Genomic DNA, 12640 nt, shown 5'->3' with positions numbered 1-12640 from the left:
CGTTCAGAAACTCACATCGTTCCAGCACGCAGTTACAATGCTGCTGTGAACGGGCACCCAAAGATTTTTGGGCCCGGAACACTCATGACGATGAAGCATAACATTACCGTTGCCAGATGAGCCGTAAACATTGTAACACCGCGGCGAGAGAGCCTGAAACTAGCTTATGGCGAAGAGCTTGTGTTTCCGCATGACAATTTGTAGTGTTTCGGTAGCCGCCACTCGCCGAGTATGTGTGCGAGGAGTTTAGCAAGTTTCATTCCTTTGTTCGTTCTTTCAATTTTCAATAAAATCTTTTGTATTCGATTCGATATTTTTGGCCATTATTCGGCACTATATATTCGATTCGAATTCGATTCGAGATCAAATTTCCCTATTCGCACACCCCTAACAAAGACCCAAAGCGAAAGGTAAAGACGCGAAAAAGAAATTGCCAGACAAGTGAATCGTTAGACGGACAGTGAATGAAAAAAACGTTATAATTTTTTAGTCTTTCTGAGGTGTTGGATTCCGCGTCGTATTTTCGTTTTCTATGTATGTTTTTGCTTTATTTATTTATCGTTCTTTATCGTTTTATTTGCTCGCTGATTTCGTTTTCCTTCAGGTTTGATTCACACACGGTACTCCGTTAACACTTTCGTGACCGCGGAAAAATCGGTTGTTCTTGGCTAGTCCAAGAAATATTTTTTTCCTGCCACAGAATATAACTGATGCTAAAGTGTAGGGTATCCAATAATAGAGGAAGAATTGGTCTTTCCAATAGTAATAATTCGAAGCAACGGATTTATTTCGTATATAATAGAAAAATTATCGAACTCAGAAAAATGCATCAAAAAGAAAGAAAGATTCATAAAAACATCAATGCTACTCTGCAAAGGCTAAACATAAAAAAAAATCGAAATATACGTTTTTAACGCAAAACCCTCGTAGAATAATAGTGGAAATATAGGCTCTGTAAGTACAAAGATTATTTACATAAACACAAGAATATAGGCACTAGTGCCTATCATGCCACCGCGCGATGCAGGTTCTCGACGCGGTGAAACAAAGGCTGGCTACGCATGTTTCGGGAAAATTTTTCTGTTCAACTTTCCTAGCATAGTTTGCAGTTCTGGTATTTTTGAATTTTCCTGTGTATTTGTTGAAATGAACAGTGTAGCCTGTTTCAAATCTGCAAAAATTCATAATTGTACCGTCATTTGACCTCTTTCTCGCTCATATACTGCCGAATATATACCAACCTTCACATTTCACCATTTTCTCATCCACTGAAAGGTTCCGACGGGGTTAAAAGATAGCGTAGAAAAATAGCTCATGTGTTGCAATAGGGAAGACACGTGGTGAAGATTCACGTGGGATGCGACGGTCGTCTTCTTCAAATCAGAGACACTCAAGAAGCCTTGAACCTTTTCCGTGGCATCACTGACGGTGGACGAAGGCCTGGAAATATGTGTCATCGACACCAGCACCAATGCGAGCGCGGGACTTCAACGATTACCATGTACACGTGGAGTGAGACAAACTCGCTCATCTTCTCTTCAGTAATCTGCCTCCATGGATCCGTCCCTCTCGCTGTACGTTAGCTTTTCGAAAGTATGCATCCACGCATACTTATCTGTGTGGTTGCATATCTCTCTGACGACTTCTGTGGTAAAAAACAACACGAAGACGCCGACGCGCAGCACACCGGAGCGTTGGGTCAAAGTCCGCTAAGCGCCGTCTTCGCGAACAGAACTGCGCTCTTTCTGCAGCCGGCGCCAAATGCTCCCGCCCGAATGAAGTTAACACCTTGCAGATAAGAGCTGTTATTTTCAGAACGCACCGGATACGTTTACATCGACGCGCGGCAGCGATAAAACGATCCGAGGAGAAGACAAAACTTACCGGTTGATAGCTGCTGATGTTCCGGGGAGGTTTGACGCACTTTCGCCGTCCGTACTGAAGCCTGGCGAATCGAAGTCGTCTTCCGTGTCTGTGGTGCTACCATCATCCAGAGATTCCCGCTCATATTAATCGGAATCCGTCGAAATTCGCCGTTTCTGTGGATCACCCGCGAGCGGCGTCGACGCGAAGTCTGAAACAACAAGCGCTCACCTACCCGACTGCGAACGAGCTTTAAAAATCTCCCCGCGGTGGAAAAAACACACTCGCATATAAAACTGATAAAAAACACGTTATTTTATGCTTTGTATTGCGTTAGCTGTCCAGAACCACTCAGAGAGTGCCAAAACTTGATCTTGAAGTAATCGATAACATACTATCGATGGGAATAGGTGTGGTCACGAAAGTGTTAAAGAATCTGCGTGCAATAGGGCCAGAAAGAATTATTGCATATGCTCCCTCATACGCGGTAACTCTACAGGATCGAGCACGAGCTTCAAAGAAAACGGGAGAAATATTGCGGAGGCGACTGTACAAATGGTATGCGTACTACTTCGAACACTCCATAAGGCTCCCCCCTCACAAACGGGCGTTAATTTTACAGAGCGCGCGTGGACCGCTGAAAGAAGAAAAATAAATCAAGGCAGCCTCGCATCAGTGTTGCCAAGCATGAAGGAAGTGCAGAGCTGGGCGGCCTGCCTCCTTTCTCTTTCCATTTTTCTCTCTGCTTATTCCGTCTCTTTACTTCCATCTCTGTCTTTCTCTATTTCTTTCTCTTTCTATCTTTCTTTCTCTTTCCGCCTTGCTCTCTGTTTCTTCTAACTCTTTTTTGTGTCGGTTTCTTTTTATATGTTTTTCTCTCTCTCGATTTCTTTCTCTGTCCTTTTATCTATTTCTTCCTTTCTCCCTTTTCGTTCACTCTATTTCTCTTTCCATCTCCTTTCTTTCTTTCTCTGTACTCGTTCTCTCGCCCTTCAGAGTTATTGCATCCCACGCCGGACAAATCGGCGCACGTGTTCTGGGAGCGAAGTAGAAGATGAAGAGGAGGACGAAAAGAGCGTCTGCCGGTTCATGACCCCCGATGATAAATTTCTATTCGCTCTGCACGGATTCACGGTCGGCTTAAACAGCCCCGCTGACTTAAAAAAAAAAAAAAAGCATCAAGCGCGGTGTCAGACTGCAGTAGTAGGCCGTTACGCGAACTCGCAAAAACGCGCGCGCGCTGCGTTCACTCGTTCATCGGACAGAGGCGATCTGCGTCAGCTCACAAGCACGGTATAGTCAGATTAATCTAAGTTCAAGGCGTTGCACTCACGCACGTCGGCAACAAAGTCACGCAGTCGAAAGGCAGATGCGAAAACAAGTACAGCTCTCGAGCGTGTCGCTGCTCTTTTCGCTGTCTACGAACGCACGCCCTTTCAGCTTCCGGTTCAACTCGCTGACGTAGGCCGCTAAACTTAGCAGACAGAAAACGCAATGGCGAGTGCGGCAAAACAATACCTAAGTTTCGCAAGCAAACAGTCAACTACGTTATTCTCAACTAGGTATATGCATTATTCATCAGGCATTATTTATCGCTTTTCTTGTATGCCAAAAGGCACAGAGACTTTCCGTAGACTGCAACAACATAAACGCTTTCTTTCCCGTTCTCGTGCAGAGCGATAGTACAGTGCACTAGACAGTCAAATGAGAGGCCGGGTAACTGGAAGTTCCTCGGGGCCGCCGGCTTGAATGCTGTTGAAGCGATCCCGAAACCGTCTATACCCCATACAACGAACACTTTTTTTTAGTCGGTTTAGTCCGCGCGTAACCGAAAAAAAAAATCGTTGTATATTAAGCTTGGCACGAACAGGCGCGCAGTGTTGCCTCGCGCGTTTAATTTAACGCGTATAACGTTTAGTTAGAGATATTGCGATTTATAATTTCATAATCTGCTCTAGTACTTCCGATTAATTATAGATGTGTAAAGCATTAGCAAAAACATGAAGGCGTGAGGAGTACCACGAGAAGAATTTCCAGCAAGCTTTTGGAAACACCGGTAAGCTAGCCTGCCGTGTACGTTGAGTACACACGGACGTAAAGAGACCGCCAGGCAAGGCTGAAAGCGAAGACATTTTTTCAAAAGTCACGGGGAGACGCTGCCATTTCATAACAAACGACTGCCCTCGCTATTCTGTCGGCGATTTGCTGTAGCGTGTGGCTTTCTCAAGTACAGACCATAAAGGTCGCGCTTTTTTAAGCTATTATGGATGGAAGCTGGTCGCACGGAATGCAACTTTCAGGAAGTTTAGTCTTAAAGGAGTACTGACACGAACATTTTCAGTTGTTTTTCGGTGTTTGTGCGTCGGTGACGCACAAACATTCAAGATGGCCGCTTGTGCGTCACCAACGCACAAGCGGCCATCTTGAATGTTTTGGTACCTGACGTGATCACAACCACAACTAGCCATACTGGTGCGTGAAGTCACCAGAACAGGTGGATAGCAAAATGACGTCTTCCGGTTCGATGCCTAGCTCTTAGCTGTTTCAAGGTGTGTGCCGTTCAGTGTAATCGGGGAGAAAACGCGTACTTTCTGCGACGCGGTTGTTACCAGTTATCTTGCCTCCTCTCCGATTACACTGAACCGCACACTACTTGAAGCAGCGAAGAGCTCAGCCTTGAAGGTTTTCCGTGAACCGGAAGTGCTGTAGCAGACGACGCGCCGTTTTGCTATCCACCTATTGGCGCTGTAGCCTGACGTCACGACAGTGTCAATGTCAGTTGGTGCGCCATGCGAAAGTCGACTTTAATGACAAAACATCTTATCAGTATTTATGCCGATTTTCACACTTGCTCAGAGCCGTCTCTGCACTCAGGGGATTTGTATGGCAAAGGAAAATTGGTGTCGGTACCTTTTTTGAAGTGTACACGTCACGTGATTTGCAAAGAGAACGCCAACAGCAGGTAGTAAGCGACATATATGAACACAGCTTGCACGTGACGTCATGAACGCACAACATGACTCCAACTTAAATGACGTGACTCCAACTCCGGCTTGGATGACGTCAAGGCAGTATAATCACGCAGCAATTAACCCGCTTCAGTGTGATAGCGACGTCGCATGAATAGCTAAAGAAACAGCAGGCGATGCACTGATAATGACAACGCTCATAAAGTTTCATAAAGTTTGCGTACCACCGTGTTGGCGCTCCAGCATGGCTGTTTCAGCGACGTCAGTGCAAACCATCTATAACAACATCACAAAATAAATTATTGAGACAACGTTGGTGATATGCGAAGCGGGGCTTAGAGAACCCCTAAACCACCCAGAGGTCGAAATTTAGTAGTAGTGCGGCAGTTGTGGACGAGTCTACAAGGAACACGTAGCCGTGAGAATTTTTCGAAACGGTGCCGTAATAGCGGAGTTACACGCGTTCGATGATCGAAACGCTGCCATCGCTCGTTTCAGTCTTTCCTTCGCTGCCCACCACACGTCTGCTGGTCTCCTCTCCCAAAGCCGCTTCGCCCTCCTCGCCGAGTGCCCCTCCCAATCTCACGTGACATGCCGTCATCGCTGACGCGCTCTTCGAAACAACGGGCACTTCCGGTTGCCGCGACTCCGTGAACACCGTGCTTCTCGGCTAACCACTGTTGCTGCTGTGCAGGCCCGTGCTCGTACGTATTGTGCCGGTATGGGCCCGGTGTTGCGCGCACGCCTTCAAAGGATCGCCAACATGATGGACCCGTACGGTGACACGTGCCGCGCCTTTTCGTTTTTCCAGTCGGCGCGTTCGCAGCCAAGCACTGATGCGTGAAAGCCATCCCAAAACACTGTCGGATTCAGTCTGCGCAGCTTATCAGACCGCTAGGCGTGACTGTGCTGGTGCTCTAGCGATTTGGCAGTTGCGTTACGGGCCGCAGTTGCCGATTCGCAAGCGCGCACACGCAGGTAACACGAGGAAGAACAGAAAGGAGCGCGGGCAGCTGCTTGCAGACTAACCGGAAGTCGTAGGTTTTCGTTCGACCAATCGCAGCATCGCCTGCATACCGCATCACAGATTCAACACGCTGACGTCACACACGTCACTAGGCAGACCGGAAGGGCCCGGAGAGAAGAAGAAATTGTTTCTTGGAATTTGTGGCGCGCTTGCGGCTTGTAGCGCTGCCACGTGTGGCATCGTTGATCGTGACGGCGTTCTGCACACGATGCGCAATCAAGCAACGATAAAGACGGCTGACTACGTAGGAACTAACCTTTTTCTTTTTTTAAGTGCGAGACCCACGTGACTTGCCTCACCACTTCATCTCAGTGTTGAAACAAAACACTTGCAATGCGCTAAATTAATTCGTTCAATTAATTCAAAGGTTGATAAGAGAAATTTTGTTACTTAACACATTAAGTGTTTTGATCTCCAATGTAATTAACATCCATCCGCCTCTACGAGTAGTCAGACGATGAAAGTATTAACAGTACGGCGCACTTGCTTTGCCACCAGTAAACGCGCAAGCGCCGAGTACTCACAAATGCCGCACCGAACGGCCAACCTATCGGCTCACGTGCCCTTTTGGCCTCGAGGAGTTACGGAGTCGCCCTCTATCGGACGCGCTTCGATTGCGTGCTAGGCAGGATACCGCCGGCGCGCTCCTCATAGGTTTTGCTGTTGGCGCTCTACAAAAACATCTCGCGGAAGCCCTCCATGGCATTTCTGTAAGTACTTTCGAAATGAACTGTGTTCTTTAATGTCAAAATAAACATTTTCGACGAACTGAAACCACAACATAGTCTACAGTCGCTGTCTCTGCAGAAAACCGAGCACCCGCTTCACGCTGTCACCGCGTTGGAGAGCCCTGAACCGGCTTCTTGCGTGAAAGGTAGTCACTCGCTGAGTGCAAACTATGTGAAGTATCTCGTTAGATTAGACTGCCTGTAGAACCAAACGGAGCATAACAGAAAGAAGCCTCAAGCCAGCGCGATCGCACGGGTTCGCGACGACTGACGGTGCCTCTGCATGTATATGAGCGTCTGCATGTATGTTCGTACTGATGGTTTCGCTTTTGCTACGAGCGCGTTTTGGCACCGTGCTGTGAACTTTAGGCCGCAAAATATGAGAATGTGTAAGTAAAGAAACAACTACTGTTGCGCGGACGCTATCAGAGCAGTTCAAAAACAATTTCCTTACAACTGCGGCTTCGGTGCGCATGGCAACTTTGTGATCTCCCGTCCCGACGATTCAGTGTTTTTTTTTTTCTTTTTCGGTCTGAATTCTGGTACGTTTCAATGTCATTTGACAAGTTGTCTCGCACTGCGTATTGATCGGTCTTCTCAGCGGGCAAATGCCGCTGCTTCTGTTTCTTTATTCAGCGCATTCGTTTCGTTTGGTGCTCCCACAAAACGTGAGCAAATGTGACGCCTTTTTTAATGCTCCTTAATTATCGTTCCGTTTGCATTCCAGTGAACTTACCGCTCTCTGTCATCAACAAATTCATAGACCAAAGCTTCACCACTTCGAGATTGCTGGTGATAGAAGAACCAGTCTACGAGACCGAGCATGTAGCATGCGACGCCTAGGAAAAGAAGTAAAATACAGTAACGTTTGCCGGACTTGTTCTGCAAACGTCGGCTGTGAACTAGGACCCACATGAACTTGAAATAGCGGTGAATAAAATAGAAGTTATTGCAGCAACCAGCAGCCGCAAAACAGGATAATAATTATTTGGCGAGTACCCCAGCAATTTTGGCAGCAGTGTCGTTCGTGTCTAACGCCAACAGGGTGGCATCTTTCCCACGTAAATAAATGAGGCTCCGAGAAAATACATGGGGTCGGCCGGTGGGCCGATCACGGAGGCAATGCAAAATTTATGTAACTTATGAAGCAATCCATGCCTCATCAAATGGGAAGGTTGCCCGTCGGCGTCCCGCGTCGGCAGCGTCAACACGAGTGATGCAAAAAATAATCGTCACGTGATGGTTCACCATATGACGTCATCATGACGTCACAGATCGCCAAAATATGTAGCGTCATTGTGACGTCACATGATGACGTATTCACACGTCATGGTCGCTTTGCATTGCCTCCGTGATCGGTCACGGAGGCCGTGCAAAACCGCGTTAGGCGCAGAACGCTTTTGGAGGGGGGCGCGAGAGAATCAGTACATCGACTGACAACAAGAAGATGGCTTTCGCCTTCTAGTCATCTTTAACGAATGCATCAGGGACCCTGTGCGTTTTTTTTTTTTAATTTAATGTATATAAACAATGACTTGCGCATCTGCAGCCGATTTTGTGGACGCTGAGCACGGGGCTTACGATCAAGAGGTCGCATTGGAGGGTTCTGAGATGGCATCGCACGTGGTAAAAGGTAGCGCTTTTACTATCCTGTGGCATATAAGCATCATTTGCCGGCGGGAAGCGCGCGCGAGCCATCGTCTCATTGCGCGCTGTCTGCTACACACCGAACATCGCAGGCCCGACGCAGTAACAAAAGTCTTCGTCGCGGAAGTGCTTGTTGCACACAAGACTCGTAGCGGATGGCTACTTGCCGGTTATTAGCTTTACAACCCATGCTCCACGCTGTTTCTTGTCCCGCGGTTACCAGTGCAGGCTGACACTGGGCTCCTTTGCGTAAGCGCGGCACTGCGGCACCGAGCGGTAGAGCCCCATATTCGTCGCCTTCGGAGGCAGCTACTCTATTACAATGGTTTCAATTGAGTAGAAAATGAGAGAAAACTTCCGAATTTGAACAGACCGCAGCGCGTGTGGGACTTGAAACTCGTTTTCAAAGCACGCGGCAGCGCTCCACAAGCAGCCGACGCGGCCGCTGAGACCACGTGATCCTGCCAAGCACGTCACACCGACGGTGGCGCCGGCGTTTCCAGTGGTGGGCCTCGAGGCCATTAGCCCCAAAGACGACGCAAAATTCTGTTCTGCGTACCGACTCAGACGCCAGGTGTGGCAAGGTATACCCAACAGGGCTTTCAAAGAAGGTGCTTCTCGATTGTAATGCATGATCGCGCTACGTTTAGCACGAGTGTGCTCCCTGTCGTTACAAAATCGAAGTGACGCATGCAATTCTGAAAAACATATGAAATACAACAAACAGTCATCAGAAAGGTTGCCCATATTGGATGAAACCATACTAATTTTCCTTAGAATGTACAGAACTTGAAAACACACACCAGTGGCAAAGTCTTTGAGCTCGAAGAGACGGAAATCTAATCTAACCTATCTAATTCCTTATGGCACGTATTACAATTTATGCATTGTGGCCAGTGAAGTAACCAGGCGTATTCATTGGGGAAAATTCTAAAAAAAAAAAAAGCTTTAAGTGTCAAAATCACTATATGAATGCTGGGGGAATACGGATTGACCAACGGGAGTGATCTTACTGTACACTTACAGGCCAACTCCGGCGAATTTTTTACCATGTCAAAGTAATGGTGCTTCTATGTTCCTGATACGCTCCTGTCACGGGCCCGATAGTAGAAATACGCGACAAATTGCACAATAATTTCAAATCAGCAAAAAAGCGCCACACCGAAACCGAAACCCAACCAAGCAGTCTAGTCTTCGCGTGACGTAAAACTTGTTAACCGGAAATTGCGCAAAGCATGCCGGTTCCTCCAGCGGGGAGTATGAAAGCTGCGAGAGCGGCGAAAAGCAGACGCTCAGCAGAAAGGTGACCACGCCGCGACAGACCTTGCCGCGTGCATATGCTCCTCGAAGCTTTCGCACAATGACAGCTGCGATTAAGGTGTTTTTGCACTTCGCCCCACAGGTGTTTTTGCACTTCGCCCCAAAAGAAACGCGGCCGCCAAGGAATCGAGCCCGCGCTCTCGAACATCGCAGCGCGACACCTTTCAGCCGCTAAATTTGTTTTACTCATTTTTCTTTTGTTCAGACGAGTGTTCTTGTGTACGGTGCTGCCAATGCCTCTCACACTTCGGGGTGGAGTAACACCTGAAACCCTGCTGTCGTTTGGATAATGCGCTCCGAACAGATACGCCTTGCGAACTGCACAACTACAATTTGTAAATTGTAATATCTGCTTTAACGAAATTATTTTGAAGATGATTAGTGTACATGTTTACAAGTGTACATGTTTTTTACACTATTTTCCCTAGCCTTCGCACCTATATTCAAAATACACACACAACGGCGATTATGTCAGCTGAACCGCGTCAAAAGAATACAATATGATGGCAACAAGATAGAGTAATTGATAAGTAGAAGAAGAAGAAAAAAAATGGCCCCACCTCCCCGAAGGGAATCGTGAGGAAATGCGAATGCATTTCTTGCGCCGAGAGTACACGGCGTAGTAATTTTAATGGCGTAAAGCTGGACACATCGACGCGCTCAAGTGTCTCCCTTTTGGGCGCCTCTTTCAACGAAAGCTTCCTACGTGCGTTCGTAATCACCTCAGGGATGTTGCCACCGCCTTCAATGCAGCACAAACGCGTTTAGAACGCGCTGTTTTCAGGCTGTGCCAAGGCAGCACAAGCGCAGGGAGGAGAGAGAGCGAACGGCGAGAGAAGGAGCGGCGAAGCACTGAACCTACCCTCTCCACACACGCGGGAGCTCCGCCGAGCCAATGCCACCTAGAAAAAAATTTGCGCTGCGATGCGAGCGCCCTCACACGCCAGAGCGCGCTCCTCCTCTCCACTCACTCTCCGCTACTCCGCCCGCACCACCTGCTCCGGTTGCTAGGGGCGAGGATAAGCGCTCGCGCCCGCAGCTGTTGCTATGGGAGAGGGAGTGAGTGCGGAGAGGCGCGCGGACAACGCCGGATGCCTTACATAGCCCGACTAAGAAATGCATTCGCATTTAAAAACAGCAAATAGAAAGCCGGCTGTGCGCTACACGTGATCACATGCTCTGCAATACATTACAGAGATTGTATGTAGTAATATACGTTTAGTAATGTATGGTTAGTAACAAGCTGTGTATGTAGTAATATAATGTTTGTTTTTTTAATGGCAGACAGCTCAATCAATCATATGCGAGTGAAATGAAATGAAGATAATGCGTGATTTTCACTTTTAATCCCTGATGTAATGGCTGCCGCGTCATATTTATATATATTTGTTTCATTCATCATTCGCTGCTTTTATTTTTGCTTTTCATTTTATAAAGGCTTATTTATATATGTTTCGTTCGTGTTTCTGAACTGTCTGTTTCGGTCAGGCAACGGGCGCCGCACATGCTGCCCCGTCGCAGAATGTCGGTGGAAGCGGCCTAAGAAAAAAAAAGAAAAAATCTCTTCGAAATTCGGAGCAGTACCACGAGTACGCAATTGCTTCGCACGTTTCTTCTGCTACCATTGATCGCGGCGCGCGCAACTTGACAGGAAAGTTTCGGTACGTTACAAGCGAGAAAGTTCGCTGTAAGCGGGCAGACAAACGCCACAAGCAGTTACGTCATTTTTCTTTTCCGTCAATAGGCCGAAAACAAATCATCACAGTAATAAGTTCTGCAGTAGTAAGTTCGGTAGTAAGTTCATCGTGACAGACGGAACGAAAGACAGTTGTGTTTTTCGCGAGTCGCTCGTGTGAACGATCTGGACAACTGACAAGAGAAGGCCGCCACGAATTTTTTTTCGAGAGCAAGGTTCTCGCCTCACTGCAAAGATAGGTCCCGGCGTGCACTCGACAAACACGGCAATTTGAAATCGCTACATACCTGTGCTATAGCCTCCTCTAAAAGAAGACTATGCCTGTGCACAGTGACCACGCCAGTCTAGGCGACAAATACCGCCGTTGCACAACGCGAAGACGCCGCAAACATCCATATTTCCTTTGGTAAAAACGCCACAGCACCGAGCGAGACCAGGCGCTCAAGTAAAAAAAAACGGAAAACGTAGGCGAGAGACCGACTGAGCGGCAGAAGAAATTTGCCAACGAAAGAACTCACCGGCTACCGTGTACCTGTCCATGTAGTTGATGAGGTTGATGAAGAACAGTATCCCGACGGAGGCATATTCGACGAGCCGTCGCGTGCGTTCCGACGTGACGGGAGGCACCGCGGTCGCGGATGAGTCCTGCCCGACGATATCGCCGTCTCCAGAGCCTCCAACACCGTCTTGAGGAAGATCCATCTCGGGAAGAGATTCCACCGAGTTTCGAGGATGAAGCGCTAACATCAAAGGAGGCCTCTACCTTGTATCGGCCGGTTGGCGCGCACCTATGTCAATGCACACGCTGAAACCGCTGGACTCTGTTGCTGGGCCGCATGTCCAACGCCGTCACAAATCAAGCGAAACCTTCTGAGCCGCAGGCAGTGCGAGAATGAACTCCGTGTGTGATGTGCGAGCATACGCGCCGCAGCGATTGCAAAAATCGCAAAACGCATGGATGGCAAAACGGCTGGCGTTGGCTACGACTAGCCGTGGCTACTACAAGTCCTCATAACTGTTATCATCATCAACGTTCGTAAAAAAAAAACAATGGCTTGTCTTTTCTGAATACAGAGGCGTGCGGAAAATATTTCTAAAACAAGTACTTAATCATGTAAAAAACAGCTTGTTGGCGCTAACCAACAAACTTAGTGCAAAAAAAATTTTTACGAAATTATTCCCAGGCAGTTCTTGTTTCGTTTTACTAAACGTGGTACGCACCGATTTCTGCACATGCCGTTCACTCCCCCCCCCCCCCCCATCCCTATAAAAAAAATTCTAAGAAACTGCAATTATTTATTTAGCCAGGGGCCTATAGGAGTTTGCGCTCCAGCGCCGGCAGCTGTATGCGCCATCGTTTCTTAGCGGACTCGCAATGCTTTGCACAACG

General features: G+C 47.7%; 1 protein-coding gene across 4 annotated transcripts in view; it reads right to left on the bottom strand.

Annotated features, from left to right (window-relative positions):
- Window positions 1-12171, bottom strand: part of LOC119391592 (protein spinster) — a 104322-nt gene extending 92151 nt beyond the window's left edge. For 3 of the 4 annotated variants that reach the window (XM_049414906.1, XM_037658388.2, XM_037658391.2), the window contains exon 1: window positions 11769-12170. In XM_049414906.1, coding sequence (XP_049270863.1) covers window positions 11769-11997 — 229 coding nt within the window. In that variant the 5' untranslated portion in view covers window positions 11998-12170. Of the gene's footprint in view, window positions 1-11768 lie in introns of all 4 variants that reach the window. The other variant, XM_049414907.1, reaches the window with a different exon arrangement.
- Between the last annotated feature and the right edge of the window lie 469 nt (window positions 12172-12640).

The sequence above is a fragment of the Rhipicephalus sanguineus genome, chromosome 4 (genome assembly GCF_013339695.2).
Source record: "Rhipicephalus sanguineus isolate Rsan-2018 chromosome 4, BIME_Rsan_1.4, whole genome shotgun sequence".
NCBI lineage: Eukaryota > Metazoa > Arthropoda > Arachnida > Ixodida > Ixodidae > Rhipicephalus > Rhipicephalus sanguineus.
The sequence above is the reverse complement of the archived record's forward strand: the minus strand, read 5'-3'. Positions and strand labels throughout refer to the sequence as shown.